The sequence below is a fragment of the Callithrix jacchus genome, chromosome 1 (assembly GCF_049354715.1).
Source record: "Callithrix jacchus isolate 240 chromosome 1, calJac240_pri, whole genome shotgun sequence".
NCBI classification, from domain to species: domain Eukaryota; kingdom Metazoa; phylum Chordata; class Mammalia; order Primates; family Cebidae; genus Callithrix; species Callithrix jacchus.
In genome coordinates, this window is record NC_133502.1 from 211112821 (window position 1) to 211139311 (window position 26491).

General features: G+C 48.5%; 3 protein-coding genes across 17 annotated transcripts in view; 1 reads left to right on the forward strand and 2 right to left on the reverse strand.

The window, feature by feature from the left end:
• The window catches only part of HIRA (histone cell cycle regulator), a 122441-nt gene extending 112427 nt beyond the window's left edge, over window positions 1-10014 (reverse strand). For 7 of the 13 annotated variants that reach the window (XM_078341575.1, XM_078341595.1, XM_035266444.3 and 4 more), the window contains exon 1: window positions 9390-10014. Coding sequence is in view for 5 of the 13 variants with exons in the window: in XM_035266504.3 (XP_035122395.2) it covers window positions 9072-9108 (37 nt within the window). In the remaining 8 variants the exon portion in view is untranslated. The other 6 variants (XR_013523539.1, XM_035266504.3, XM_009006649.5 and 3 more) reach the window with 2 other exon arrangements.
• MRPL40 (mitochondrial ribosomal protein L40) lies at window positions 9432-13965 on the forward strand. Of its 2 annotated transcripts, none has more exons than XM_035272852.3 (4): window positions 9432-9566; window positions 10893-10976; window positions 12627-12785; window positions 13528-13965. In XM_035272852.3, the coding sequence occupies exons 2-4, from the start codon at window positions 10972-10974 to the stop codon at window positions 13850-13852; spliced, it is 489 nt and encodes a 162-aa protein (XP_035128743.1). In that variant the 5' UTR covers window positions 9432-9566; window positions 10893-10971; the 3' UTR covers window positions 13853-13965. The 2 variants fall into 2 exon arrangements, with proteins under 2 accessions (XP_035128743.1, XP_002743584.3); XM_002743538.7 differs by lacking the exon at window positions 9432-9566 and adding an exon at window positions 10064-10236.
• Window positions 13966-19474: 5509 nt separating this feature from the next.
• On the reverse strand, window positions 19475-26449 carry C1H22orf39 (chromosome 1 C22orf39 homolog). 2 transcript variants are annotated; one of them, XM_009006678.6, is made up of 3 exons: window positions 26422-26449; window positions 26135-26302; window positions 19475-22523 (listed from the first exon to the last, which is right to left on the reverse strand). In XM_009006678.6, exons 1-3 carry the CDS (start codon window positions 26443-26445, stop codon window positions 22362-22364), a joined length of 354 nt encoding a protein of 117 aa, XP_009004926.1. In that variant the 5' UTR covers window positions 26446-26449; the 3' UTR covers window positions 19475-22361. The 2 variants fall into 2 exon arrangements, with proteins under 2 accessions (XP_009004926.1, XP_002743585.2); XM_002743539.7 differs by having other exon boundaries at window positions 19475-23220.
• Between the last annotated feature and the right edge of the window lie 42 nt (window positions 26450-26491).

Below are 26491 nucleotides of genomic sequence, written 5' to 3' on the forward strand. Positions count from 1 at the left end.
TCCAGGCAAGTTCTGGCTCTTCTTTCTGCCTGAAATGGTCTTCCCTCAGATGGCACCATCCTCATTCCATCAGGCCTGTAGTGGATGCTGTGGTATCGTGGCAGGTCCCTAGCCTCCAGGAACTGAAGCACACTCCCTGTGGAGTGTTGGCAGCCTTGACAGCTCCCTGCAGTCTTTCTGCAGGTAGGACCCACCCTCAGTGGAAGAACGATCTGTGGAGTGTTGGCATCCCCGACAGCTCCCTGCAGAGTCTTTCTGCAGGTAGGACCCATCCTCAGTGGAAGAACTCCTTCAGCAGGGTCAGGTCTCCTTCCCAAAACAGCCTATATCCAGACTGTGGACATGGAAGTAAAGGGCCTGGATCTTCCACCCCAATCTGGGACAACTCTGAAGGGGTTCCCCAGCTCCAGAGCGCCTAACAGGGCTCACTGCGGCTTTTGCTGTGCTTACATCACAGCTTGCCTTTTCCCTCTGTGGTCCTGCTCCTCTCACTCCTTCATTGGTGTGGATCCCAAGAGCCCTCCCCAATAATTATGCATGCAAAACTCTCCAGCTCAAAATTTGACTCCTGCAACAAGGTCTTTGCTCAAATGCTACCTTTCACTCAGGCTTTGCCAAAGCATTCCATTTAAGCTCGCCCATCCCCCACCCCTGCCTCAGCATTCCTCATTTCTAAGGCTGCTGTTTCCCCATTCACAGGCTCTTGTTTGTGATTTGGCTGTGTGTCTAAGGAGGAAGCTCCCATCCCACATCTCCTCTCTTCCACATACACAGGACACCCCCAGCAGATCCCATCCCAGTCTCACTGGCCAGGATGCATTAACAGGATGCTCAAGAATCTGGCACGCTGTTTGGTTCACTGGTGTTTTAAGAGCTGAACACACACACACACACACACACACACACACACACACACACACATACATTCTCTCTCTGTCTCTGTCTCTCTCTGTCTCTCTCAGCTCTTAAAACAGCAGTGAATTCGCCAGGTACGGTGGCTCACTCCTGTAATACCAGCACTTTCGGCGGCCGAGGCGGGCAGACCACGGGAGTTCAAGATCAGCCTGATCAACATGGTGAAACCCCACCTCTACTAAATATAAAAAAAATTACCTGGGTGTGGTGGCACGAACCTGTAATATCCCAGCTACTCAGGAGGGGGGGCAGGAGAATTGCTTGAACCCGGGAGGCGGAGGTTGCAATGAGCCAGGATTGCACCACTGTACTCCCAACTGGCGACAGAGTAAGACTCCGTCTCAAAAAAAAAAAAAAAAAAAAACCAGCAGTGAATTTATCAGGTGTCTTTTCTTTGTAAGACCTTCTGTTAGAGGATGCAGCAGACCTGAAGTCCACTCCAACGTAGGTCTATCCCCAGTCCTCAAATAAGGCCTGCTGTCCTTTCTGTCTGGTCTTCACCACAGTGGCTTTTGCCAGGGTAGCCTCCCAGGGAATTGGCCTATCCTAGGTTCGTTAATGCATTGAGGCAGATAGTGCTTTTAGGAGAAACATATGCTAATCTAAATGAGTTTTCTTTTTGCCAGGAGTGTTTTAAAACCATTTTCTATCTGTTTCATCCACTTCCTTTCCTAAAATGGAAAGCTCCAGAAGACAGAATCATATAAATGAACTCCTTAGGTAAGGCTTGGACAGAGTGCTTCCCCTCATCATTGGAATTGCCAGCAGATTCACCAGAAAGAGCCAGCCATTTGAACAAAAAGTTTATTTGCAGTACATCAACTCTACCAGCCAAAGGCAACAGACACTGTTAGCTGCCTATCCATCAGCCACTTTTCCACCACTGCCTTCCAGCACTTAGTACTCCTTCAGCATTTACTGAGTGACTACTATGGTGTGTACTAGACACCATTTCTGGCCCTGGGAACAGGGCACGAGTGAAGACAAAGTCTGTCTTCCAGAAGTGTATGCTCCCCGGGGGAGGTGTCTAACACAACCCCTATTTTATTCAGATATCCACCCTGCCCCTTATGTAAGCCAGTAGGCAATGATGATTGATGCAAGAGAGGGCACATGACCTAGTTGGACCAATCAGGCCAATGGGGAAGATCCAAAGTCCAAGGATGGGGTACAGACCTCTCCCTTCTGCTCCTCTCTGAAAACATTCTCGATACCCCACAACCAGAGAACTCTTGAAAACCAAATGCCAGAGAAGGCTCACTAAGTACACCTCAAAAGACATCTACCAGGTTAGAAGCCCCAAGGCACTCAAAATGGCTACAGAGGCCGTCATAGGACAAGCTCCAGGCAGGAAAAGACTCTTGGTCCCATACTGTGCCACATGGTTTCTGAAAGCTGTTCTTCTGAGGAGGAAATGGGCCTGAAGCTCTCCAGGACAGTGTTGCCAGCCTCAGCACAGAGACCAGTGCTTACCAAATTAGGAAGAGTAACCCTGGGCTTGGCTGGAGTCTAAGTGTGACTCTCAACACATCTCCATCACATCTAGTGGAATCTCGGTGGCGGGGGGTCACCTCATCTCACTCAGCCTCAGTTTTCATCTGCAAATTGTACTGCTGCAAGTCATAGAGAATGTCAAGGATAATCTTCTATCATATATAACAAGTCCTGAGATAGGTCAGTTTCAGGTTACATTAATTGAGCAACTTAAAGAGACATGTCCCTCTGGCTTCCTCTCCTGTCATCAGTATCAGCCCTGCCCTCACAGTCAAAAGCTAGCTTTTACATGCAGACCTAGTAAAGTCCAGCAGAAGAGACGGCCCTTTCAAGCATGTCCTCTTATCTAATTCTCTAGGAGGTCCCAGCAGACATCTCCTCCTAGTCTCAAGGGCTGTAATGGCATCACATGGCTGTTCCTCAACAAATCCTTGGCACTCACCCACACAACAGCTTAGGGCTATCAACAGCTTGGCCTGCAGAAGGCAGACTCCTGAAAAAAAAAACTTGGGGTCCTGCTAACAAGGAACAAGGCAGGCAACCCTACAATATTTGCAACACTCCCTTTGTGCTATTTGATAATATGCACACTGTTCACCCCCCACTCACCTCTAGGTGTTGTTGCTGACTTTGGCAGGATGATAAAACGTGTTTTGCATAAATTTTTGGTTCCCAGGGCTCATTCCAGATCTCTGGTTCATGTGCTAGATACCTCTGCAGTCCACAGGCAAAACATCCCGGATGAACAGAACATGCTAGCAACCTCTGGGGGAAGGGAGGGGTCAAGCCAGACACAGAACATCCTCTTCTTGGTCACTGACAGGACAGAAGATCAGCATAGTGGCAGCAGGTCTCCTACTTGGCCTCAGTAGTCAAGGCCAGATGCTCCCCAGAAGTCCTTCCCAGCTGTGTAACTATGATTCTGCTCATAAAACGAAAATAGCTTTTTGGCCACTTCTTAGAGTAAAACAAATGTTTAAGAAAATCCCATTTCCTAGTCTTCATCCATACTCTTTCTCCAGCATATTAAAGAAATAAATTCAGAGAGTGACTGGGCACAGTGACTAACTCCCATACTTTGGGAGGCCGAGGCAGGTGAATCACCTGAGGTCAGGAGTTCGAGACCAACCAGGCCAACATGGCGAAAATGTGTATTAAAAATACAAAAATTAGCCAGGTGTGGTGGCATGTGCCTGTAATCCCAGCTATTCGGAAGGCTGAGGTAGCAGAATCACCTGAACCCAAAGGCTTAAGTTGTAGTGAGCCAAGATCATGCCACTGCACTCCAGTCTGGGTGACAGAGTAAGACTCTGTCTGAAATAAATAATAAAATAAATTCAAAGTGACGCAAATCTACAGTCACCTGCCTATATGGCTAAGTCCCTTAATTCTACCTCTGTCTTGTCTTTAGTGCACCTATATTCTTTCTCACCTCCACCACCTGTGACCTCCCTGTCTCCCTGAACATCTCATCAAGACTGGAAACTCGTAACTCGTTCAAGGCCTTCCTAAGACACAGGCTGGGTGTTTTATCCAGCTTCCTCAGAAGCCTCAATGATCTCCTCCCCTAACCCTAAGAAGGAAGTGCAAGTTCCTAGCAAGATGTTCCAGGCTCTGCCTCCCAGCTCCATTCTCCTTCTTGCCCTGTTTAGCCTCTCTCCTAGCATGTTCTATGTCTTTTCCTAAATGCTTTCACCCTCTAGGCTTTTCTCCTGATGGTCTCATGTGCTGTAGCACCTTCTCCGCCATCACAATTCTATTCACATAAGGTTCAGTCCAAGGACACATCCGCAAACCTGACTCTGCTGGAGAAGTGCCCTTCCTCCTCAGGCTATCATGCTTATTCCTCTAGCTCCTGTTTCCACTGCCCTGCATTCTAGAATATGGTTTGTATGTCAGTCTCTCCTATCTATCTTCCACACAGCTTTCCATTCAGAGAGAGAGCCTTAATTACCTCTGGTCCCCACAGAACTCTCGCCAGAAAGGTTCAATGTATGTTGCATAAATTAGTGAAAACTCCACATATATATTGTCAAAAGCAAAATCTCACCCAGTTTTCTTCTGCCTCTTCAGATGTACTCTGGTTATTTTCCTAAATCAACCTATCTTCAGGCATAAGTCAGGAGAGAAACTGATGAGAGAATTCACATTTTCTGAGCTATCATACAGAACAGGTGAAGCAAGAATTATTGACTTCACTGAACAGATTAGGAAAAGGATGGAAAAACCTTTTTTTATTTTTTGAGATGGAGTTTCACTGTTGTTACCCAGACTGGAGTGCAATGGCACGATCTTAGCTCACTGCAACCTCCACCTTCTGGGTTCAAGCAATTCTCCTGCCTCAGCCTCCCGAGTAGCTGGGACTACAGGCACGCACCACCATGCCCAGCTAATTTTTGTATTTTTAGTAGAGACGGGGTTTCATCTTGTTGACCAAGATGGTCTCAATCTCTTGACCTCGTGATCCATCCGCCTCGGCCTCCCAAAGTGCTGGGATTACAGGCCGGAAAAACCTTTTATGTAACATATTTAGCAAGCAGCAGGGCACAGAGACTTCAGAGCAGGATATCTGATTCCAAAAACAGAAGACAAAATTCTTGCCCTCAAGAAACTTATGGTCTAGTTGGAACTATAAGACAAATACAACAAAAGGCAAATAACTTATCCAGAGTGGAGTTTCTCACCCTTACCACTATTGATATTTGGGGCTAGATAATTCTCCATGTGTGGGCTGTCCTACATGCTATAGGATGTTTAACAGTAGACCTGTCCTCTATCACTTGATGCCAGTAAGCACTCACTCCGCCCAACCCTGTTGTGACAACCACAAATGTCTCTAGACATTGCCCTGTAGAACCACTCATCTAGAGCAACTGCCAAGTTTATCTCTCAACCACTGCAATTATATAACCTCACCATTAGGATTGTTTCCTTATCTATTCTCAGACATAGGTCTGCAATGCCCTCCAGCAGCATGTTGGACCTTACCCACCCACCCAACTTTATCATTGTACCATTCTGCCTACATTTTCCCTTCAAGCTGAATTATTTTTCATGCTGATGTCTCAGTAGAACATCTTCAAATCCTTTTCAGAATGACACAAGGTAGAGGTAAAAATAATCCAATCACAGGACAGGAGAAAACACACATAAGGCCATGTGATTAACCAGCGAATTATCCCACTATTGAAATCTTCCCAAATCCCTTTTCATAACACTGCTACGAAAGTGTGAACCAGAGGCCAAAGATGGACAAGAGCTATTTCAGTCCTGGCAGTCTTGGTTAGAATGGGCTTTGCCAAAGAGCTGAGCATAAGAGCTATCTGCCCAGGCGTGAGAATTCCAGAAAAAACTGAGGCGTCAAGGGCCAGAGTTGGGAAGAGCCATGAATCTCAACAAGATTTTCTAAACATACAAACTACATTTTTCTGCAAACTTTAAAACTGGAAACCTTGTTATTTTCACTTTTTGACATAAACCTAACTCCGAAATGAAGTTTATTTTGGTCAATTCTAATAAAATACACAAAAAAATATTATATCCAAGAACACAAAATAAAATGTATGAACAATACCTGGCACATCTATATAAATGATAGCTATTATTATATATCTTAATTTAACAATCTTTTATATTTGGTCACAGTGTAAAACGGAACAGGAAGCTTCAGTTTACCAAAGCCCAGAAGTAGAGTTATAAGTCCCAAGAATTTACAGCTAGTAAATGATGCAGTTTTGAATGCAGTCTGATTCCATATTCAAGGCTCATTTTACTGCCATGTGACAACTTCAAGATTAACTTATTGATAAACTCAGACAAGTGCTTCTCCACCGGGGGTCATTTTGACTATCAATGGATATTGGCAATATCTGGAGATACTGACACAACTAGGTGGTAGTTGTGAAGTGCTACTAGCATTTGGTGGATAGAGGCAAGGGATGCTAGAAACATACAACATAGATCACAATCACACAATTTTATGGCCCAAAATGTCAACCTGATGAAGTTGGGAAACCCTACCTTAGAGGTTTTTCTTTTTTCAGCCAAGAAAATGAAGAGGAAAGTAAACCTACACTTCAACAAGTACTTTTTCACCTGTTCTAGTTACCCTCTCCACTTTGAATGGATTCCCTGTCACACCACAGAAAAATGTTGAGCTCTCCGATACTTCCCCCATTAGACTCTAGAAAAACAAAAAAAGAATGTTCAGGCTGACTGCAGTGGCTCACAGCTGTAGTCCCAGCTACTTGGGACGCTGAGGCCAGAAAACCCCTTGAGCCCAGGCATTTGAGTATAGCCTGGGCAACACTGTAAGGTCCCATTTCTATTAAAAAAAAAAAAAGTTATGTTAATGTGTCACAAGATAGGAGACATGATTACAGAGTGAGGAAGCCAGAAAGTGCAGTGATGTGCTTTCCAAAAGCAAGCACAATTTTACTGGCCACTACCCACTCCTCAGGCTTCTGGCTGACAGCCCCTTCTTCCAGCAGCCACCAATATTCCTATAGCCACCTGCTCAGCAGTGATTCCGGCCAGCATCATTTCCTCTAGGGCAGTGGTAATTTACCTGACAGTCCTTCTGAACATTCCATGAGATTTTAAAAGAAAAGAAATTTGACAAAAAACAAGTTTAAAAGAAGTTAAATCCCATCCTGCCAGAGTCTCCATATCTTTTTATTATTAGTTATTATCTCAGATTTCTAAAGCACTTTACAGTTTGGGGAGCCTTTTTATATCTATGCCCCCAACTGACTATCACAAGCATACTATGAAGTAGGTAGAGCAGATATTATCATGCTCCATTCTAGGGCTGTGGAGAGGCCCTCAGCAACAAGGGCCACTATTGCATTTGCTCCGCCAGGCTAATGCACTTGGCTGCTTGGCTGATCTTAGTGTAGTCTCTCATTCATTTGTACCTAAAGCATCTTAACTTACTTATGTTTACATAGCATAAAACTTTTGGCCTAAAAGGAGCTTATCAAAAAGGAACAAGTTATATGATAGACAGTAGTAGAGAGGCTGAAGAAGGGTAGACTATACAAACAAACTGATTTATGTAAGGCATTTTAAAATAAAAATTCCATCAGACCTTCACAAAGTAAACTAGTTCATAATAACATTTTTCCTTTCCTAATCACAAGCATTATAATTCATCATTACAACATTTGCCCAGTTCTCCAGGGAAAGATCTGCACAGTACACATCAGGAAATGCTCTTGGAAATCAACAGGAGAAATGAAACTAAAACTCAAGGCTTCTGCTTTCATGCACAGTAAAACTTCATCTTGACAAATATTATGAAAACCTCAGCTTTCTTAGCCATTTTAGCCAATATTTCTCACATACTCGTATGTGGAAGAGGTTGCTCAATGCAGCAGGGTATACAGAGGGGACTGAGGCAGTTCCTACCTTGGGGGTGCATGGGAAGTACCCCCACCGCTTCCATGCAAGGCAAAGCACAGACAGTGATACAGGAAATCTACCGGGTTAATGCAGGACGAACGGTTTCAAAAGAAACACATGACCTCACCTAATCCCTGAAAAAATGGGAAAGATGACACATAAGAAGATGGAAGGGGAGAGAGGTGGCAGGAGGTGAACACAGACGTTATCAATTCAGTTTAGTTGTGGTAGTAAAGAGCATCCTGGGACCGAGTTCAAAAAGAAAAAGCCACATGTTCACGTATCTATTCTTCTTGCTCTTAAACAGTAGCACCCTCTAGTCGCACTGCAAAGTGGAAATGAGGAACAAGACAGCATCAGGGTGACCCTTTGCCTGTCAGCCGTCAGAGGCAGGCCAGAATCAGGCCTTGGGCTGGAGGAGCCTCCCTGGGTTGCTTTCTGTGCCACAGTGCTGGCAGCAGAGTGGTGAGGAGGAGGGGGAGCGCGCTTTTTTCATCTCCCTGGGGAGCAAACACCAACTCCTGCAGCAGTTCTGCCAACAAGGCAGAACTATGACGAAACTGGTTACCACTGGCTTCTCTGTATCGGAGTCAACATACAGGGTGGATGAGTCTGTTCCCCAAGGGTGTGCTTTGAGGCCACTGCCGCAGAGCTAAGGAGGCCCCTCTTAGAACACACCTGTGCCTTATCCGCCTGATGCCCCAGCTCAGCATTAACCGTGGATCCTTCGGCGTGGTCCCTCCTAAGACCTATTCAGGGACCACAATTCCCCAACTCGGGGCACTGTCACCGGATCCAGAGGGGCAGTCACAGTCCCTCTTGCAGATTTCAGATCTTCACCCTGCCACTGAAAGGCCACAAGGGGGATCTCGTCCCGCTTTCACCGGACCATCTGAGCACTTCCCGGGCGATGCAGACCAGTGGCAGGAACTGGCCGGCACCAAGGCCCGCTCCTGGGCGCCAGGCCGCGGCCCCTCCGAGGACCACAGGTGGACAGCGGAGGGCTCAGAACCCGGGCCCGGGGCGAAGATAGCCTTCGCTGCGGTCCACCCGGAGCACGTGCTGGGGCTCACCGGCCTCCCGGCGCTGAGGACAAAGTCCGCTCCCGTCGGCTGCTTGGTTTGGGCACCGAGTACCGGGCGTCAGGGGAGAGGCAGGCAGGGCTTGCGCACGCCCCGACACGACTCCAGACCCCGACCCGACTCCAGACCCGGACCCGACTCCGGGATCGGCTTCCCGCGACCCCTGCGCGCACTCACCATTGTGGTTGACCCAGGTCGGCTTCAGGAGCTTCATTGTTCGGCCGCCGCCGCCGCCGCCGGGCTGAGGCGAGAGCCGGGTCCCTCAGCGCGCCCGGGCCATGGAGCCAACGCCGCCGCTTCCTCCCGCGCCGCCCGCCCTCCGGCCGCCGCCCGCCCCGCGCCCTCAGGGCCTCCGCGCCATCGCTGGCCCGCGCCCCCCTCCGCCGCCACAGCCGCCCCCCGCGCTCGGCCGCCGCCGCCGCCACCACAGCCGCATCCCCTGCGCCGCTCCTCCTCAGGCGGCTCCCGGGCAACGCCGGAAGTCACGGCGCGCACCTGCCAAATCGCCCCGGCGGGAAACCGCTCCCCACGCGGACTGGGCCGCCCGGGCTCCTCGGCGGGCAGGGGCTTCGGGTAGGGCTCCGGCGCGGGCGCCCAAGAAGGGGCGGTTCGCCTGGACAGCGGACAGCGAGCGGGGCCTGGAGTTGCAGCCCCGGCCGGCCACAGAGACAGGTGGGGCTCAAGTGGCGTGGACCGCCGGTCACCACCTCTGCCGCGCCAGTCTGAGTCTGACTTATTAACCAGCTTCCGTCATTCATCAACACGCGCTATTGGGCATCTCGCGAACGCCAGGCTCCACGCTGGCGCTGGGATGCGACCCGGGCTTCTGACTCGCCGAATGCGGCGAACGAGCCAACCCTGGTGGGGGAGGCTGAGGCGGGCGCATTATTGTAAGATCAGGGGCGTTTGCATAGACGTGAATATTTGGACTCAGACGAGCAGAGGGACCGCCCCCTTGACCACTCCGGCTGCACTGTAGGGCCGAGGCTCGCGCGAGGGCGCAGACCGACCAACCGTTTAGGAGCTGGCTGGCGGGACTGTGCCCGCTGCAGAAGCGCGCCCGCAGCCCAGGGCGGGGACGGAAGGGAGAACTCCGAGCCGCGCGAAGCGCAAGGCGCCCGAGTGTGCGCCGCGGACGTCCGAGGCGGGGCTGCGTCGGGGGCGGGGACAGGCGCGTCCCAGCCCCCGCAGCCGGAACGCCGGAGCGCGGTGCCGCTGGACCTCCGCAGGAGGCACTGCGGGCCGGACTGTGAAGGGGCGCAGGCCCGGAAACGACAAGAGTAGCCATGACTACTTCTGTGCTGCGAGGCGTCTCGCTACTAGCTCTGCGCCCGACGAGCGGGTGAGTGCGGACGCCGGCCGGGTAGCGGAGTGCCCAGGGCGCATACGGGGTTTCCGCGTCTGTCGCCCGGGACTTGCCTGTGCTCCCTGCTCGCCTCCCAGGGCACGAATATCTCAGGGATGAGCCATGTGATCGTGACTCTTATGTATAACAATCTGAGCACCCTGGCGAGCAGGGGTCCTGCCCAAGTCTCAGCAGTGTGAACGAAAGATTTTGAAAACTCTGCCACGTTGACCTTGCTGTCACACCTAGTTACAAGTGCCCCGGTTTCGGGGGCATTGTAATTTTTTCTTTTCCTGTGAAGTGGGAGAGAGTGATATTTATTTATTTATTTGAAACGAAGTCTCGCTCTGCCGCCCAGGCTGGAGAGCAGTGGCACGATCTCGGCTCACTGCAACCTCTGCCTCCCGGGTTCAAGCAGTTATCCTGCCTCAGCCTCCGGAGTAGCTGGGACTACAGGCGCGTGCCACGACGCCCGGCTAATGTTTATATTTTTAGGACATGGCGTTTCACCATGTTGCCCAGGGTGGTCTTGGGCCCCTGACTTCGTGGTCCACCTACCTGCCTCAGCCTCCCAAAGTATTGGGATTACAGGCGTGAGCCACCGCGCCGGCCCTCGAGAATCAGATATTTATACATACTTTTGTATCTTTCAGGCTTCTGGGAACTTGGCAGACGCAGATTAGGGACTCCCACCAGCGAGCTTCATTGCTGTCCTTCTGGGAAGTTATTCCCATGAGGTAAATTTCAACCGCGGGCCTGATCCCTGGGGGTGCACATGTCAGATGATGTGTACAGGACGAAGCAAGACTGCTGGATGTGTGGTCTGCAAAGCTAGCACCCTACACATTTTCTCAGTTAAATGTAGGCCGATGCTTTTCTGTCTTCTAAGCCTTTTCCATACCATAGATTGCTGTTTGTAATTTTTAAAATTTGGGCAGTTTCAATAAGTCATCTGCTTGAAGGGGTTCTTGTGTGTTATTTATTATTATTTTTGAGACAGACTCTTGCTCTATCGCCAGGCGCCAGCCTGGAGTGCAGTGGCGCAATCTCGGCTCACTGTAGTCTCTGCCTCCTGGGTTCAAGCAATTTTCCTGCCTCAGCCTCCGGAGTAGCTGGGACTACAGGCGGGCGCCACCATGCCCAGCTGATTTTTGTATTTTTTAGTAGAGACACAGTTTCACCATGTTGGCCAGGATGATCTCATCTCTTAACCTCGCAATCTGCCCAGTGCTGGGATTACAGGCCTGAGCCATCATGCCCGGCCTCTTTCGTGTTTTAAAGGGCACAGCTTAAATTACTGTTTCTCCATGAGTCTTCCTCTTCCCTGCCCATTCTGAGGACCTGGAGAGTGTGGGGAACGTGCAAGTATTAAAGGTATTTCCACCTGGCACTCTCGACTCTTTCTGAATCTCTTGATTCAGTCAGTCTTGATGGTAGAGGATTTGATTATTCTTTTTTTTTTTTAGATAAAGTCTCACTCTGTCCAGGCTGAAGTGTAGTGGTGTGATGGTGTGATCTCAGATCACTGCAACCTCCATCTCCTGGGTTCAAGCAATTCTCCTGCTTCAGCCTCCCGAGTGGCTAGGATTACAGGTGCCCACCACCACACCTGGCTAATTTTTGTATTTTTAGTAGAGATGGGGTTTCACCATGTTGGCCAGGCTGGTCTCAAACTCCTGACCTCAGGTGATACCCCCACCTTGGCCTCCCAAGGAGCTGTGTTTACAGGCCTGAGCCACCTGGCCCAGCACACAAATCAGTTTTAATCATAATGAGCTTCTAATCCAACAGTTTGGTATTTTCACTTTTCAATGTAATCCCAAGGGACACCTCAATCCCAGCACTAAAGATAAACACTTCCCCTGAATTTATACCCTGACACCCCCGTTACTTTTGTACTTTTTTTTTTTGAGACAGTCTCACTCTGTTGTGTAAGCTGGAGTGCAGTGGCATGATCTCATCCCACTGCAGCCTCCACCTCCCAGGTTCAAGTGATTGTCGTGCCTCAGCCTCCCAAGAGCCTCCTGAGAAGTTGGCATTACAGGTGGGTGCCACCACACCCAGCAATTTTTGTACTTTTAGTAGGGACAGGGTTTCACCACGTTGGCCAGGCTGGTCTTGAACTCCTGATCTCATGATCCGCCCACCTTGGCCTCCCAAAGTGTTGGGATTACAGGCGTGAGCCACCACCCCTGGCTGCTTTTGCACTGTTTCTTGTAGTTGATGACACCCACACAGTTCTCACAACCTACCTCCTCACCACACTGAGTCAGTCACACACAACTCACTCCCCCTGTGGAGAGCTTAATATGGGGTACTTACCATCTTGTCTCTCAGTAGGTTCATGAGACTGAAGAGGAAAATATTTAATGTTTTTTATCCATTAGATCAGAACCTGTTCGAAAGAAGAAGAAGGTAGATCCTAAAAAAGACCAAGCAGTAAAGGACCGCTTGAAAAGGAGGATCCGAAAACTGGAAAAGGCTAGTCAAGAGCTAATTCCCATTGAAGATTTTATTACCCCTATAAAGTTCTTGGATAAAACAAGGTAAGGATCCTTCTCTAAGGACGAAGTCCTCAGGGCAAAAGAGTTCTATCAGCTTCAGGTAGTTGTGTCTGTAGTTCACACCTGTGATAGTAATGGGTCAGTAGGCTTGAGCTGACTAGGCCCTGATGAGTTCTTGCTCCTTTTGGGACCAGGAGAAAGCATTCTTGGGTGGTACTTTAAATGGCTCTAGGTGGGAAAGAACTTAAGACAACTGATCATCCAGGCCAGATGCTTAAGCACTGCTTTGGAGTTCATGTCACTGTCATGCATGAGGAGTCTCGACTGTTTCTGATCCCTTGGTCCTTGAGTCTGAAGCTCTCACCTTATCCTGACAGAAGACCCTTGGCCTCTTGTTTTATCATGTAGATACCTTTAGTTGGTATTTGTTGGGATTGGACTGTCTTCAGGGTTAGCAGCTCCTGCTGCCCTTTTGTAAGCAGTGTACACCATCTATAAAGGGACAGGTGTCAAAGTCACCTCTCACCGAAGGTAGTATTTGCCTGGGGCAGAGGAAGTGCTACCATAGTTTCCTCAGACCATCTGTTCTTCTGACAGAAAGCAAATGACCTTGGTTCCCAGTATCAGTTGCAGCTGCAGCCACACTCAACATTCCATTTCTTAATTTGTTCCAAGCTTGTTTTATTTCCAAGTCCAGTCTGTGTCTGGCAATGGGGATACTTGTGTCAGCTGCAGTCACAGACTTCCATGCCAGTGAGGCTGGTAACCCTTAGCTTCTTTGCAGACAGAGGCCTCAGGTGGAGCTCTCCTTTGAGGAGACTGAGCGGAGAGCTCTGCTTCTGAAGAAGTGGTCCTTGTACAAGCAGCAAGAGCATGAGATGGAGAGGGACACCATCAGGGCCATGCTAGAAGCCCAGCAAGAAGCTCTGGAGGAACTACGACTCGAGTCCCCGAAGCTCCATGCTGAGGCTGTCAAGCGGGATTCCAACCTGTTCCCCTTTGAGAGGGAAGGGCCACATTACACACCACCTATCCCTAACTACCAGCCCCCTGAAGGCAGGTACAATGACATCACCAAGGTGTACACACAAGTGGAGTTTAAGAGATAAACTTGCAGGCAGCTGTCCTTAATGTGCTGCCCCTGAGAGTAGGAATGACCAGGGTTCAAGTCTGCTTTCCACAGAATTAGGCATGCTGTCAATAAATACTGGTTTAATCAAAATGCTCCTTTGTCTTGTGTCAGAATTATTTATTTATTTATTTAATTTATTTTTTTGAGACAGGGCCTTACTCTGTTGCCCAGGCTGGAGTGCAGTGACTCCAATCTCAGCTCACTGCAAACTCTGCCTCTCTGGTTCAAGCAGTTTTCCTGCGTCAGCCTCCCAAGTAGCTGGGTTAACAGGCATGCACCATCACATATGGCTAATTTTTGTATTTTTAGTAGAGACGGGGTTTTGCCATATTGGCAAGGCTGGTCGTGAACTTCTAACCTCAAGTGACCTCAAGTGATCCACCTGCCTTGGCCTCCCAAAGCAGTGGGATTACAGGCATCAGCCACCAAGCCCGGCCAGAATTAACAGTAATTCACCTGAGATGGATTGGGGTGACAGATGCTATCCCTCACCAGGTAATGGGAACAGGATGACAAAGACATCAAATGGGAGGCAAGATAGTGAAACCCTGTCTCAACTAAAAATACAAAAAAATTAGCCAGGCGTGGTGTGTGCCTGTAGTCCCAGCTACACAGAGGCTGAGGCAGGAGAATTCTGTGAACCTGGGAGGCGGAGGTTGCAGTGAGCTGAGATTGTGCCATTGCACTCCAGCCCAGGCAACAGAGTGCAACTCCGTCTCTAAAAAAGGAAGATCCAAAAGGTATAGTGAAAATACCACCAACGGGAGTCACAGTAACAGAGGAATGTTGGGAAAGGATGTGCAGGACATTGCCGGCTAGAAAGGTGTGCAGAGAAGCAGGGCCTTCCCGGTGGGACAGACTCAAGAGCCACCTTTGTGTTTTCAGCTGGAGTTATGGGGAGGCAGAAGAGAGTGAAGCAAGACAGGGACATACTAGTTAACAAAGATGCTGTGGCGCCCAAGAGGGTGTGAAGCCTGGCTGGGGCAGCAGACTATGTCTCAAATGCTTAGTCTGAAATGGTGAATGTATTAATCTGCTCGTGCTGCCATTACAAAGTACCATAAAAAGCATGGCTTGCCGGGCCAGTGGCTCAAGCCTGTAATCCCAGCACTTTGGGAGGCTGAGGCGGGTGGATCACGAGGTCAAGAGATCGAGACCATCCTGGTCAACATGGTGAAACCCCGTCTCTACTAAAAATACAAAAAATTAGCTGGGCATGGTGGCGTGTGTCTGTAATCCCAGCTACTCAGGAGGCTGAGGGAGGAGAACTGCCTGAACTCAGGAGGTGGAAGTTGCAGTGAGCCGAGATCGCGCCATTGCACTCCAGCCTGGGTAACAAGAGCGAAACTCCGTCTCAAAAAAAGAAAAAAAAAAAGCATGGCTTAAACAACAGAAATGTATTTTCTCAAAATTCTGGGGGCTAGAACACCTAAGATCAAGGCACCAGCAGGCTTGCTTTCTGAGCCTTTCCCCTTGGCTTGCAGATGGCTGCCTTTTTCTTCACATGGTCACCCCACAGTCCATGCTAATTTTTTACACAGACACCTGTTATACTGCAATAGGGCCCACCTAATGACCTCCTTATAACTTAACTATCTCTACTGATGCTACCTCCAAATACAGTCACATTTTGAGGTATGGGGTAGAGGAAGTGGGAGGGCATACGGATAGGACCTCAACATAGGAACTGTAGGGGACACAATTCAACCCGTCGCAGTACAGGCCCAGTGTATGAATACAGCCATTTTCCCCAATGGGTTGGATCATAGTCTCAGAAAGGGTGTTTTTTTTTTGTTTTGTTTTTGTTTTTTCCTGAGATGGAGTCTTACTCTGTCACCCAGGCTGAAGTGCAGTGGTGTGATCTCTGCTCACTGCAACATCTGCCTCCTGGGTTCAAGTGATTCTTCTGCCTCGGCCTCCCGAGTAGCTGGGATTACAGGCACCAGCCATCAAGCCTGGCTAGTTTTTTTTTTGTAATTTTAGTAGAGATGGAATTATACCATGTTGGCCAGGCTACTCTCAAACTCCTGACCTCAGGTGATCCACCTGCCTTGGCCTCCCAAAGTGCTAGGATTACAGGTGTGAGCCACTGCGCCTGGCCAAGAATTTGTTTTTTTAACCACCTTAGTGCAGGTAAGCCAGGGAAGAAGTGAGGTTGTTTTCCTACTGGATGGTTCACTTTTTTTCCTTTTTTCAAAATTGTGGTAAAATACACATAAAATTTACCATCTTCATCCTTTCTAACTGTATGGCTCAGTGGTATCGAGGACATTCATACCACAGACCACCATCCTTCCACCTCCAGAACTCTTCACTGCAAAATTCAAACGCTACCCATTAAACCGTCATTCCCTATTCCCCTCTTCCCCCAACCCCTGGCAACCATTTTACCTTTTCTGTGATTTTAACTATTCTTGTACCTCACAGAAGTGGAATCATAGTGTTTGTCTTCTTGTAATATGCTTATTTCACTGAGCGTAATCTCAAGGTTCATCCATGTTACAGCATGTATCAAATTTCCTTCCTTTTTATGGCTGAATTAATGTTCCACTGTATGTATGCCATATTTTCCTTACCCATCTGTTGATGGACACTTGGGTTACCTTCTGCGTTTTACTATTGTGAATAATGCTGCTATGAACACAGGAATACAAATCTCTCTTCAAGACTCTTCTTTTAGATACATACCCAAAAGTGGACCATATGTATCCAGATACATACTGCTAGTATCTGGATCATATGACGATTCTATTTTTAATATTTTGAGGACATGCCATACAGCTTTCCGTGGCAGCTGTACCATTATATATTCCCACCAACAGTGCACAGAGATTCCAATTTTTCTTTCTTTTTGGAGTTTTGCTCTGTTGTCTAGGGTGGAGTGCAGTGGCATGACGTTGGCTCACTGCAACCACCACCTTCTGGGTTCCAGCAATTCTCCTGCCTCAGCCTCTGGAGCTGGGACTACAAGTGTGTGCTACCATGCCCAGCTAATTTTTTTTTTGTATTTTTAGTAAAGATGGGTTTTCACCATGTTGGCCACGCTGGTCTAGAACTCCTCACCTCAGGTGACCCATTGGCCTTGGCCTCCCAAAGTGCTGGGATTACAGGTGTGAGCCACCGCACCCAGCCAAGGTTCCAATTTTTCTACATCCTTATCACACTTTTTTTTAAACAGTAGCCATCTTAATGGGTGTGAGGTGGTGTCTCATTGTGGTTTTGACTTGCATTTCCTTAATGGTCAGTGATGTATCTTTCTACGTGCTTTTTGGCCATTTGAATGTCTATTCAAGTCCTTGCCCTTTATTTTATACACACACACACACACACACACACACACACACACACATATATATATATATATATTTTTTTTTTAGATGGAGTTTCATTCTTGTTGCCTAGACTGGAATGCAATGGTCCAATCTTGGCTCACTGCAACCTTTGCCTCTGCCTCAGCCTCCCAAGTAGCTGGGATTACAGGCACCTGTTACCACACCCAGCTAATTTTTTGTATATTTAGTAGAAACAGGGTTTCACTATCTTGGCCAGGCTGGTCTTGAACGTCTGACCTCGTGATCCACCACACCTGGATTTTTTTGTTTTTGTTTTTTTAAGACGGAGTTTCACTCTGTTACCCAGGCTAGAGTGCAGTGGCGCAATCTCGGCTCACTGCAACCTCCACCTCCGGGGTGCAAACAATTCTCCTGCCTCAGCCTCCCAAGTAGCTGGGATTACAGATGCATGCGACTACACCTGGCTAATTTTTATATTTTTAGTAGAGACAGGGTTTCACCATGTTGACCAGGCCGGTCTCAAACTCCTGACGTCAGGTGATCTGCCCGCCTCAGCCTCCCAAAGTGCTGGGATTACAGGCCTAAGCCACTGTGCCTGGCCCCTTGCCTATTTTCAAATTTTTTTTTTCTCATTGAGTTTTAGGAGTTCTCTATACTTCCATTAATCCCTTACAAGATACATGATTTGCAAATATTTTCTCCCATTCTGTGGATTGCCTTTTTATTCTGTCGATAAGTGTCTTTTTTTTTTTTTTTGAGATGGAGTTTCGCTCTTGTTACCCAGGCTGGAGTGCAATGGCTTGATCTCAGCTCACTGCAACCTCCACCTACTGGGTTCAGGCAATTCTCCTGCCTCAGCCTCCTGAGTAGCTGGGACTACAGGCATGCGCCACCATGCCCGGCTAATTTTTTGTATTTTTAGTAGAGACGGGGTTTCACCACGTTGACCAGGATGGTCTCGATCTTTTTTTTTTTTGAGACGGAGTTTCGCTTTTGTTATCCAGACCGGAGTGCAATGGCGCGATCTCGGTTCACCGCAACCTCCGCCTCCTGAATTCAGGCAATTCTCCTGCCTTAGCCTCCCGAGTAGCTGGGATTACAGGCACGAGCCACCATGCCCAGCTAATTTTTTGTATTTTTAGTAGAGACACCATGTTTGCCAGGATGGTCTCAATCTCTTGACCTTGTGATCCACCCGCCTCGGCCTCCCAAAGTGCTGGGATTACAGGCGTGAGCCACTGCACCCAGCCCATAGTGTCTTTTTATGTGAAATTTAGTGCCTTTAATTTTCATGAAGTCCAATTTCCCTTTTTTTTATTTTAATGTTGATGACTTTGGTGTCATATCCAAGAAACTGCTACCAAATCCAATGTTGTGAAGATATTCCCTATATTTAATTTTAAGCTCTTACAATTTAGGTCAATATTGAGTTAACTTTTGTATATGATTTTTGGTAAGGTTCCAGCTTCACTCTTGTGGATATCCAGTTTCCAGGCACCAACCACTTGTTGAAAAGACTGTCCTTTCCATAGCCTGGGTGATCCTCTCGCCTCAGCTCTCAAGTAGCTGGGACTACAGGTGTGGGCCACCACACCCTACTTTGGTTTTAAAACTCTTTATCAGTCCCAGATAAAGATGTTGCTTAAGAAGTCTAAGTCCTTTGGTCCCACCTGAGCCAAATGCTGAAGGAACCACTTTTCACGACCTCCACTGCTGCCTGAGGTCCACGCCATTGCCATTTTTTGCCCATTCTACTGCAGTGGCCCACCGATCTGTCCACACTGGGTATAGCCGCCCCACCCCTTCTCTGCATCAGGTTCCTCAGCCTTTGTGGGTACCTTTCTCCGCCTGACAGGAGTTGAGCCTCTTCATCCGGGTCTGGGCTCAGACACTGAAGACTTCTCCACCTCCCTGCCCAAGGTAAGTGTCCAGCACAAGTACTTGATAGCAGTGGTTTTTTTTTTTGAGACAGAGCCTTACTCTGTCACCCAGGCTGGAGTGCAGTGCCACAACCTGGGCTCACTACAACCTCTGCCTCCTGGGTTCAAGCAATTCTCCTGCTTCAGCCTCCCAAATACCTGAGACTACAGGTACGTACCACCACACCCGGCTAATTTTTTGTATTATCAATAGAGACGGAGTTTCACCATGTTAGCCAGGATGGTCTTGATCTGCCCGCCTTGGCCTCCCAGAGTGCTGGGATTACAGGTGTGAGCCACCCCACCCAGCCAACAGCAGTCCTTTTTAAGACCAGTAGGTTTCATCCATTAGCTTGTAAAATCAGTTCAGTAGGTCATGGCTGACAGTTTTGTTTTCAACTTTTTATTTTGAAGCAATTATAGATTCACAGGAGGTTGCATAAGAGGTCGTCCAGGGAGGCCCTGCGTACACCCTTGCCCCAGCCTCTCCCAATTATTAGTACCTTACACACTATAGTACAGTGGCAGGACCCAGAAATTTGACATTGGCACAGTCTACAGATCATATTCAATTTCCCCAGTTATATCTGCCCTCCTTTGTGTACCTAAGTCTACAGTTTTAACTTCACGTGTAGCCCTGTGTAACCAGCAGTCAGGCTGCACAGATGGTTTTCAACACCACAGGACTCCTTCATGTGATCCATCCCCCTACCATCCCTAACCTAACCCAGATAACCTGTTTCCTATATCTGTAATTACATTTCACCAATATTACATAAATGGAATCATGCTACATGTATGTTTTCAAGACTGGCTTTTACTCTGAATAATTTCCTTGAGTTTCATCTGAGTTGCTATGTGTATAGCAGTTACTGAAAATGGCACTATATCACATACAGTATGGATATTATTTTGTATTTCAACAATAAACTGTACATAACAGTCTATGCCAGATAATAATGTAAAATACTTACTATTTCTGTGGGGTTCTGTCCAAAACATTTATTTCTATTTTTAAAATATTTATTTATTTAGAGATGGGGTCTTGCTCTGTTGCCCAGGCTGGAGTGCAGTGGCATGATCATAGCTGACTGCAATCTCAAACTCCTATCCTCAAGTGATCCTTCTGGCCTCAGCCTCCCAAGTAGCTGAGGTTACAGGTGTGAGCCACCACACCTAGCTCCTGTCTAAAAAGTTCGAAAGATATTGCTCTTATTACAGTATTTTCTTTATAACACCACCATAAAAAATTATCCAAACTGCTGCAGAAATGATCACCATTTTATTTTTACTTATTTTGAGACAGGATATCACTGTGTCACCCAGGCTGGAGTGCACTGGCACAATCATGGCTCACTGCAGCCTCAAACTCCTGGGCTCAAGTGATCCTCCAGCCCCAGCCTCTGGAGTAGCTGGAACTACAAATGAATGTATTTTTTGTAGAGATGAGGTCTTGCTATGTTGCCTAGGCTGGTCTCAAATTTCTGAGCTGAAGCAATCCTCCCACCTTAGCCTCTCAAAGTGCTGGGATAACAGCCGTGAGCCACCACACCCAGCCACCATTTTAAATTCCTATTTATTGATGTTTAATGCCTATCTTTCCCCCATATGACAACAGAAACTCTTTGAAGACAACTTGTCCATTTCAAAACTGTGGTCTGCAAGCCTCAATCCCTGTCCAACATGTGGACACTCAAATGTTGTGAAGGAATTGACCTAGGAACAAAAGCAGGAACGTCCTGTCCAGGGAGATTATCTGTTGATGTGGAACTTGAGTAGTGAAGAAAGGCAAAATATGACAGTCGCACTATAGAGGCAGGACTTAATGCTTCCTAACAGAGCATGCAGCCACACACTGTATACCTTGCTAAACAAGCAGGTGGCAGGGAGCATGACTGTACTGAGGGGAGGCCCCTCACGGGCTGGGGTGCTGGCCGGCATGCCCAGGCCTTTGCTGCACTCTCCAGCCTTGCCCCAGGAACCCTCCAGCTGCTGCAATCCCAGGCATCACATGCAGACTGCAAACTCATTTATTTTTTTAATGAAGTCTCACTCTGTTGCGCAAGCTGGAGTGCACTGGTGTGATCTCAGCTCACTGCAACCTCTGCCTCTTGGGTTCAAGCAATTCTTGTGTCTTAGCCTCTTGAGTAGCTGGGATTACAGGTGGGTGCCACCACACTCAGCTAATTTTTGTATATTTAGTAGAGGTGGAGTTTCACCATGTTGTCAGGCTGGTCTCGAACTCCTGACCTCAAGTGATCCACCCACCTTGGCCTCCCGAAGTGCTGGGATTACCGCAGACTGAAAATTCAGATGCCCCTTCCCTGTGTTTAAGAGAGAAAAACCTTGTCGATCTCTAGCAGTCTTCCTCCCTTCCCTCCCTGGCTGGAAATGCTCATTATTAAACTAGCCACAGCCAGGCTGGAGGCACCCTGGTTGCCTTTGACACATCAATATTCCCCTGATGATGGGGGAACGCTGGCTCCTCGTTAGATGCTCCTGCTCTTGGGATCCCATGAGCACCCTCCACCCACCACCACCATTTGCAGACACAGAAAGGGACTCTTTGGGAGCACAGGAGAAAACACACTCAAGCAGGGAAATACTATTCTTTTTTTTTTTTTGAGACGGTGTTTCGCTCGTTACCCAGGCTGGAGTACAATGGCGCGATCTCGGCTCACCGCAACCTCCGCCTCCCGGGTTCAGGCAGTTCTCCTGCCTCAGCCTTCTGAGTAGCTGGGATTACAGGCACGCACCACCATGCCCAGCTAATTTTTTGTATTTTTAGGAGAGACGGGGTTTCACCATATTGACCAGGATGGTCTCGATCTCTTGACCTCGTGATCCACCCGCCTCGGCCTCCCAAAGTGCTAGGATTACAGGCTGGAGTCACCGTGCCCAGCCGCAAATACTATTCTTTAATGGATACCCTTCTGAAGTGATCGATTATTCTGCCCCGAAGAACAAATTAAAAGATGTTCAACTTGCTGCCTGTGTGCAGGAAGAGAGCAGGGAGGGTGCTGGGCACGGAGCCAGCCTAGCCCTCAGCATCACACAACAGGGCCTGCTGAGGATGCAAAACCATTCTTAGTAATAAAGAGACTTCTTTGAGAAAGTGTTTTTGGTGGTTCATACATTTTAAAACACCTACAAGAGAGTAAGCATACAAAATTCTAAAACTGTCCAGGTACAACACTATTATATATGAAATCTAACAAATGTGAATTTAATTTTCAGCTTCTATTTGAAATCAGATGAAATGGCTTTTTATACATTAACCACCGGGGAAACTTTGAGGGAAGGAGTCCTTAATTCCCCATGTCTTGGGCTTGGATTTCTTAAGCTGAGTCCACGAGCCCTCTTCAGGCAAGGTTGTGTGTTCTGTAGCTATGTGCCAATCCTTAAAATCCAGAGTCTCCAGAGGCCGACCTGGGAGCTGAAGAAGAGAAGCCTGCTGGTGCAGAAGGGCCAGTGAGCCCTGCCTGCTCGGCACACCTGCCTGCACCTGCAGTAGAACTAATCGAGGGGCCAGAGTACAGGGTGAGCACTCACAATGCTCACCAAATCAGGACGTGGCAGGCGGTTTCCCAACGACTCGCAAAGGCATTCACAGTAGCACAACTGTTTAGCTACCTCATTATTACCCACCTGTGCAGGGCTACCCTTCAGGAGTTTACCTGAGAACCCCAGACCTCAGGACCGCCATCTCCTATGCTGCTGTGCCCAGCCTGACCTGGCTGCTCACAAGTACCTGCCATAATGCTTGGCCTCCTGGAGGCTCTGGAGTACAATTGTCCAGCAGAACATCGCAGTGTCAGGGCGCCCCGCATGCAGGTAAGGGGTGGGCAAGTAGGGCTAGCAATGCCCTGCTCCATGTTCCAAGTCTGGCAGGAGCTCACAGTGAGCCACTACACTGTGTAGGCTAGTCACAGTCCCCAGGGCTGTGCAACAGCAACTTGAAACAGACGGAGGAAGGAAGCTGCACAGGCCAATGGCAGGGGTGCTTGTCACTCATCCTTCTCCTGCGGCAGAGGGAGGTGCCAGTCTGCAGGGGGGCTCTGCCTCAGGGCCCAAACCAGGATGTGCTTCCGTGCAGCCTGGACTCGTGCCTGCTCGCTCTCACAGAGGGATCGCTGTGCAAATGAGACTCTAGTCACTCCCTAGGGCTCCGAGCACCCTCAAGACCCCTGCACCTCCCTTCTCATCACCCTCTGAAACACAGTTGGACAGGCAGGGCCTATGGTACACACCACTCTGCAGCTCAGCTGCTTCCACCTATTATACCTTGGTGATTGTTCCATATTAGCACACAGAGATCAGATCGTTTTTTTCCCACAAGCTACTGTGAAAAACTACTGAACAGATTATCATAATTTCAGGAACATTAAAATATCTTTTTCTGGGCCTCAGAGCTCAATAGCTTCGGTTGACCTCGTGAGTTTGGGGCAGACTCACCTGCTGAAAATAAGCCTGGGAGTGCTGAGTGGAGAGGGGAGAGAAGTCTGAAAGGGCAGCTGTGGGGAGCTGCAGAAAGGAGTACAGTAAGAAAGAAGTGAGGAAGACAGGGAAGAAATACATGCCCAGGGTACCCTGGAAGGGTGGGAACAGACAGACCACCCACCTGAGTGGTGCCACAAGTGCCACTCAACCCATCAGCTTCTCTTGGTTACTGTCTCCCAATACAGACACAGTGTATCACAACACAAGCGACCTGTGCTGTGGGCCCTTGGTAGGTATCAGGTGTTATGTGAGCCTCTTTACAAGGATAATTTGTCTATGTGTCTGTCTTTGTTCAAGCTCTATTTCCTCAAATAAAATATTTTGATCTTGTCTAGAAAGATATCAGAAATATAGCACAGAATATGAAAGATTCCCAAACGTCCATTCCTGGTGCGGCAGTTAACAGTTTCCCTTTCTGGTCCAAATTTTAGAGCTAACTTACATTACCCTAATGATGGGACAATCTTCTGCCAGCTAGTCTACTTCCTCCTTTTTTCACCCAACAATGCACTGTGGGCAACGATCCATACCCAGCTAGATGACTGACCATTCTTTTCAAAGGCTATCCAGTATTTCACTTGGTGGAAAAAGCTATTTGATCAAATGTCTATTAGTGAAATATAGGTTGTTTTCAGCTTTTGCAATATCAAAAACATAATGAGCATTCCGAACTTTTAACTACACTGTTATCCAATTACTTCCCTAGGATAAAGTTCCAGAAGTAAAACTTAGGGGTCGAAAGTTATGCATCTGACATTTGGATAATCAGAACACCTGACACTCCCACCAACACTGAACAAATACCCAGAATTCTTCAAACCCCTATCAACACTTCTGAATTTCTGATGGGCAAAACCTGCTCTTACTGTCATTTAGACTTATATACCCGACACGTGCCATTTGTTTTTTTCTTTTTCTTTTTTTTTAAGATGGAGCTTTTTACTCTGTCACCCAGGCTGGAATGCAGTGGCGCCATCTCGGATGCATTGCATCCTCCACCTCCCAGGTTCAAGCAATTCTCCTGTCTCAGCCTGCCAAGTAGCCGGGATTACAGGCAGGCACCACCATGCCTGGCTAGTTTTCGTATTTTTAGTAGAGATGAGGTTTCACCATGTTGCCAGGCTGGTCTTGAACTCCTGACCTCAGGTTAATCTGCCCACCTTGGCTTCCCAAAGTGCTAGGATTACAGGTGGGAGCTACCATGCCCAGGCTTTTTAATCTTTTTTATTATTTTTATAAAGATGGAGTCTCACCATGTTGCCCATGGCTGGTCTCAAACTCCTGGGCTCAAGCGATCCTCTTGCCTTGGCCTCCTAAAGTGCTGAGTTTACAGGTGCTCACCACCATGCCCAGCTGGCTTTCTTTTTTAATGAATTGCTTCCTTGTGTCCTTTGCCCATTTTTCCATTCTGAAATAATCCCTCTATTTTGTATTGATATGTAAGAGCTCTTTATACACACACCGACATAAATATACATTAAAGTTATCAATCTCTTGCTATATAGGCTGTCAGCTTTCTCCCATTTTTTTGGCCTTCACATATTACGGAATAGTCATCTCTTTTATACAGCAGTCTGGCTTCTACATCAGTTTATCTCTTTCAGTTCACTGCATACACTTAACAATGCTGAAGTCTTAATCAGTCCTATTGATTCTGATTCTTGGGCACTCCCCATGAGCCTTGCACTTTTTGGCTGGCTTCTCTCCCACAAGGGGTCCATCACAGCACTGTATTCTAGAGTGTGGGTGCCAGGAGGGCAGAGACTCTTCTTATCACTCCTGCATCTCCAAAAGCTCCCAGTGTAGTATATATTTGATGGATGAATAAACACCTAGAACCACCTCCTTACCGGTCTCTCTGCCCCTGTAATATACTCTTTATACCCTAGCAAACAGATTGAACTTTTTTTTTTTTTCCCTGAGACAGGTCTCCTGTTGCCCAGGCTGGTGTGCAGTGGTGCTACCATAGCTCACTGCAGCTTTGAACTCCTGGGCTTAAGCGATCCTCCCGCCTCACCGCCAAGTATCTGGGACCACAGGTGCGCGCCACCACACTTTGCTAACAGGCTGATCTTTTAAAGATATAAACCAAATTATGCTTCCCAGCACACTTTAAACTCCCTAGCAAGGCCCACTAGGTCCCTGGTACACCGTTCTCCGGCAATCCACCCGACCTCTGCCCCAGGAACCCAGGCCTTGTCTGTTTCTCAGCGGTGTCTACCGGAGCTGGATGAAGGATGGCTCCCGGTCACACAGGAATCAGCGACATCAACTCCAGCATAGGCCAGCTAACGACCCTAACATAGGACGGCTGCCCTCTTGCCTCTCTAAACCGCTACACCCTCCTCACACGCCTCCTTAGTTAGCGCCCTCTGAACGTCCGGCTGATATGCTAATTTACACAATCTCTCAACAGAAAGGAAGCAGGAGGAGGGTAGGGACCCCGACAGTCCTAGGCTCGGCGGCGGAGCCTGGGGCGTGGAGGAGTGGGGAAAGCTGGGCCCTGCAAGGCGCTCCCGAGCGCCGCCCCGCTCCCTCCCGGCGCACCTGGGCCTCGGCGCTCCGGCGCTCCTCCCAGTCGCGGCAGCTGGCCAGGTCGCGCCGCCACTGTTCGCAGGCGGGCCGCTCGCCGTGGACGTAGTAGTGGTGCAGGAAGTGCCTGGCGCTGCGGCAGAGTTTCCACTCGGCGCGGTAGGCCTCGCAGGGGCGCGGCGGCTGCAAGAGGCGACACCTGAGCTGGACCCGGCGGCCGCGCCCCACGCCCCACGCCCCGAGCCTGTCCCGTTCCCTCCCTCCGGAATGCCCCGTTGGTCCCGGGCTCCGAGCACACTGACCTGCCAGCGGCTGCAGTCGGCCATGTCTGGGCGACCAGCGCGCCAAGCCCGCCAGCCAATGAAGAATGAA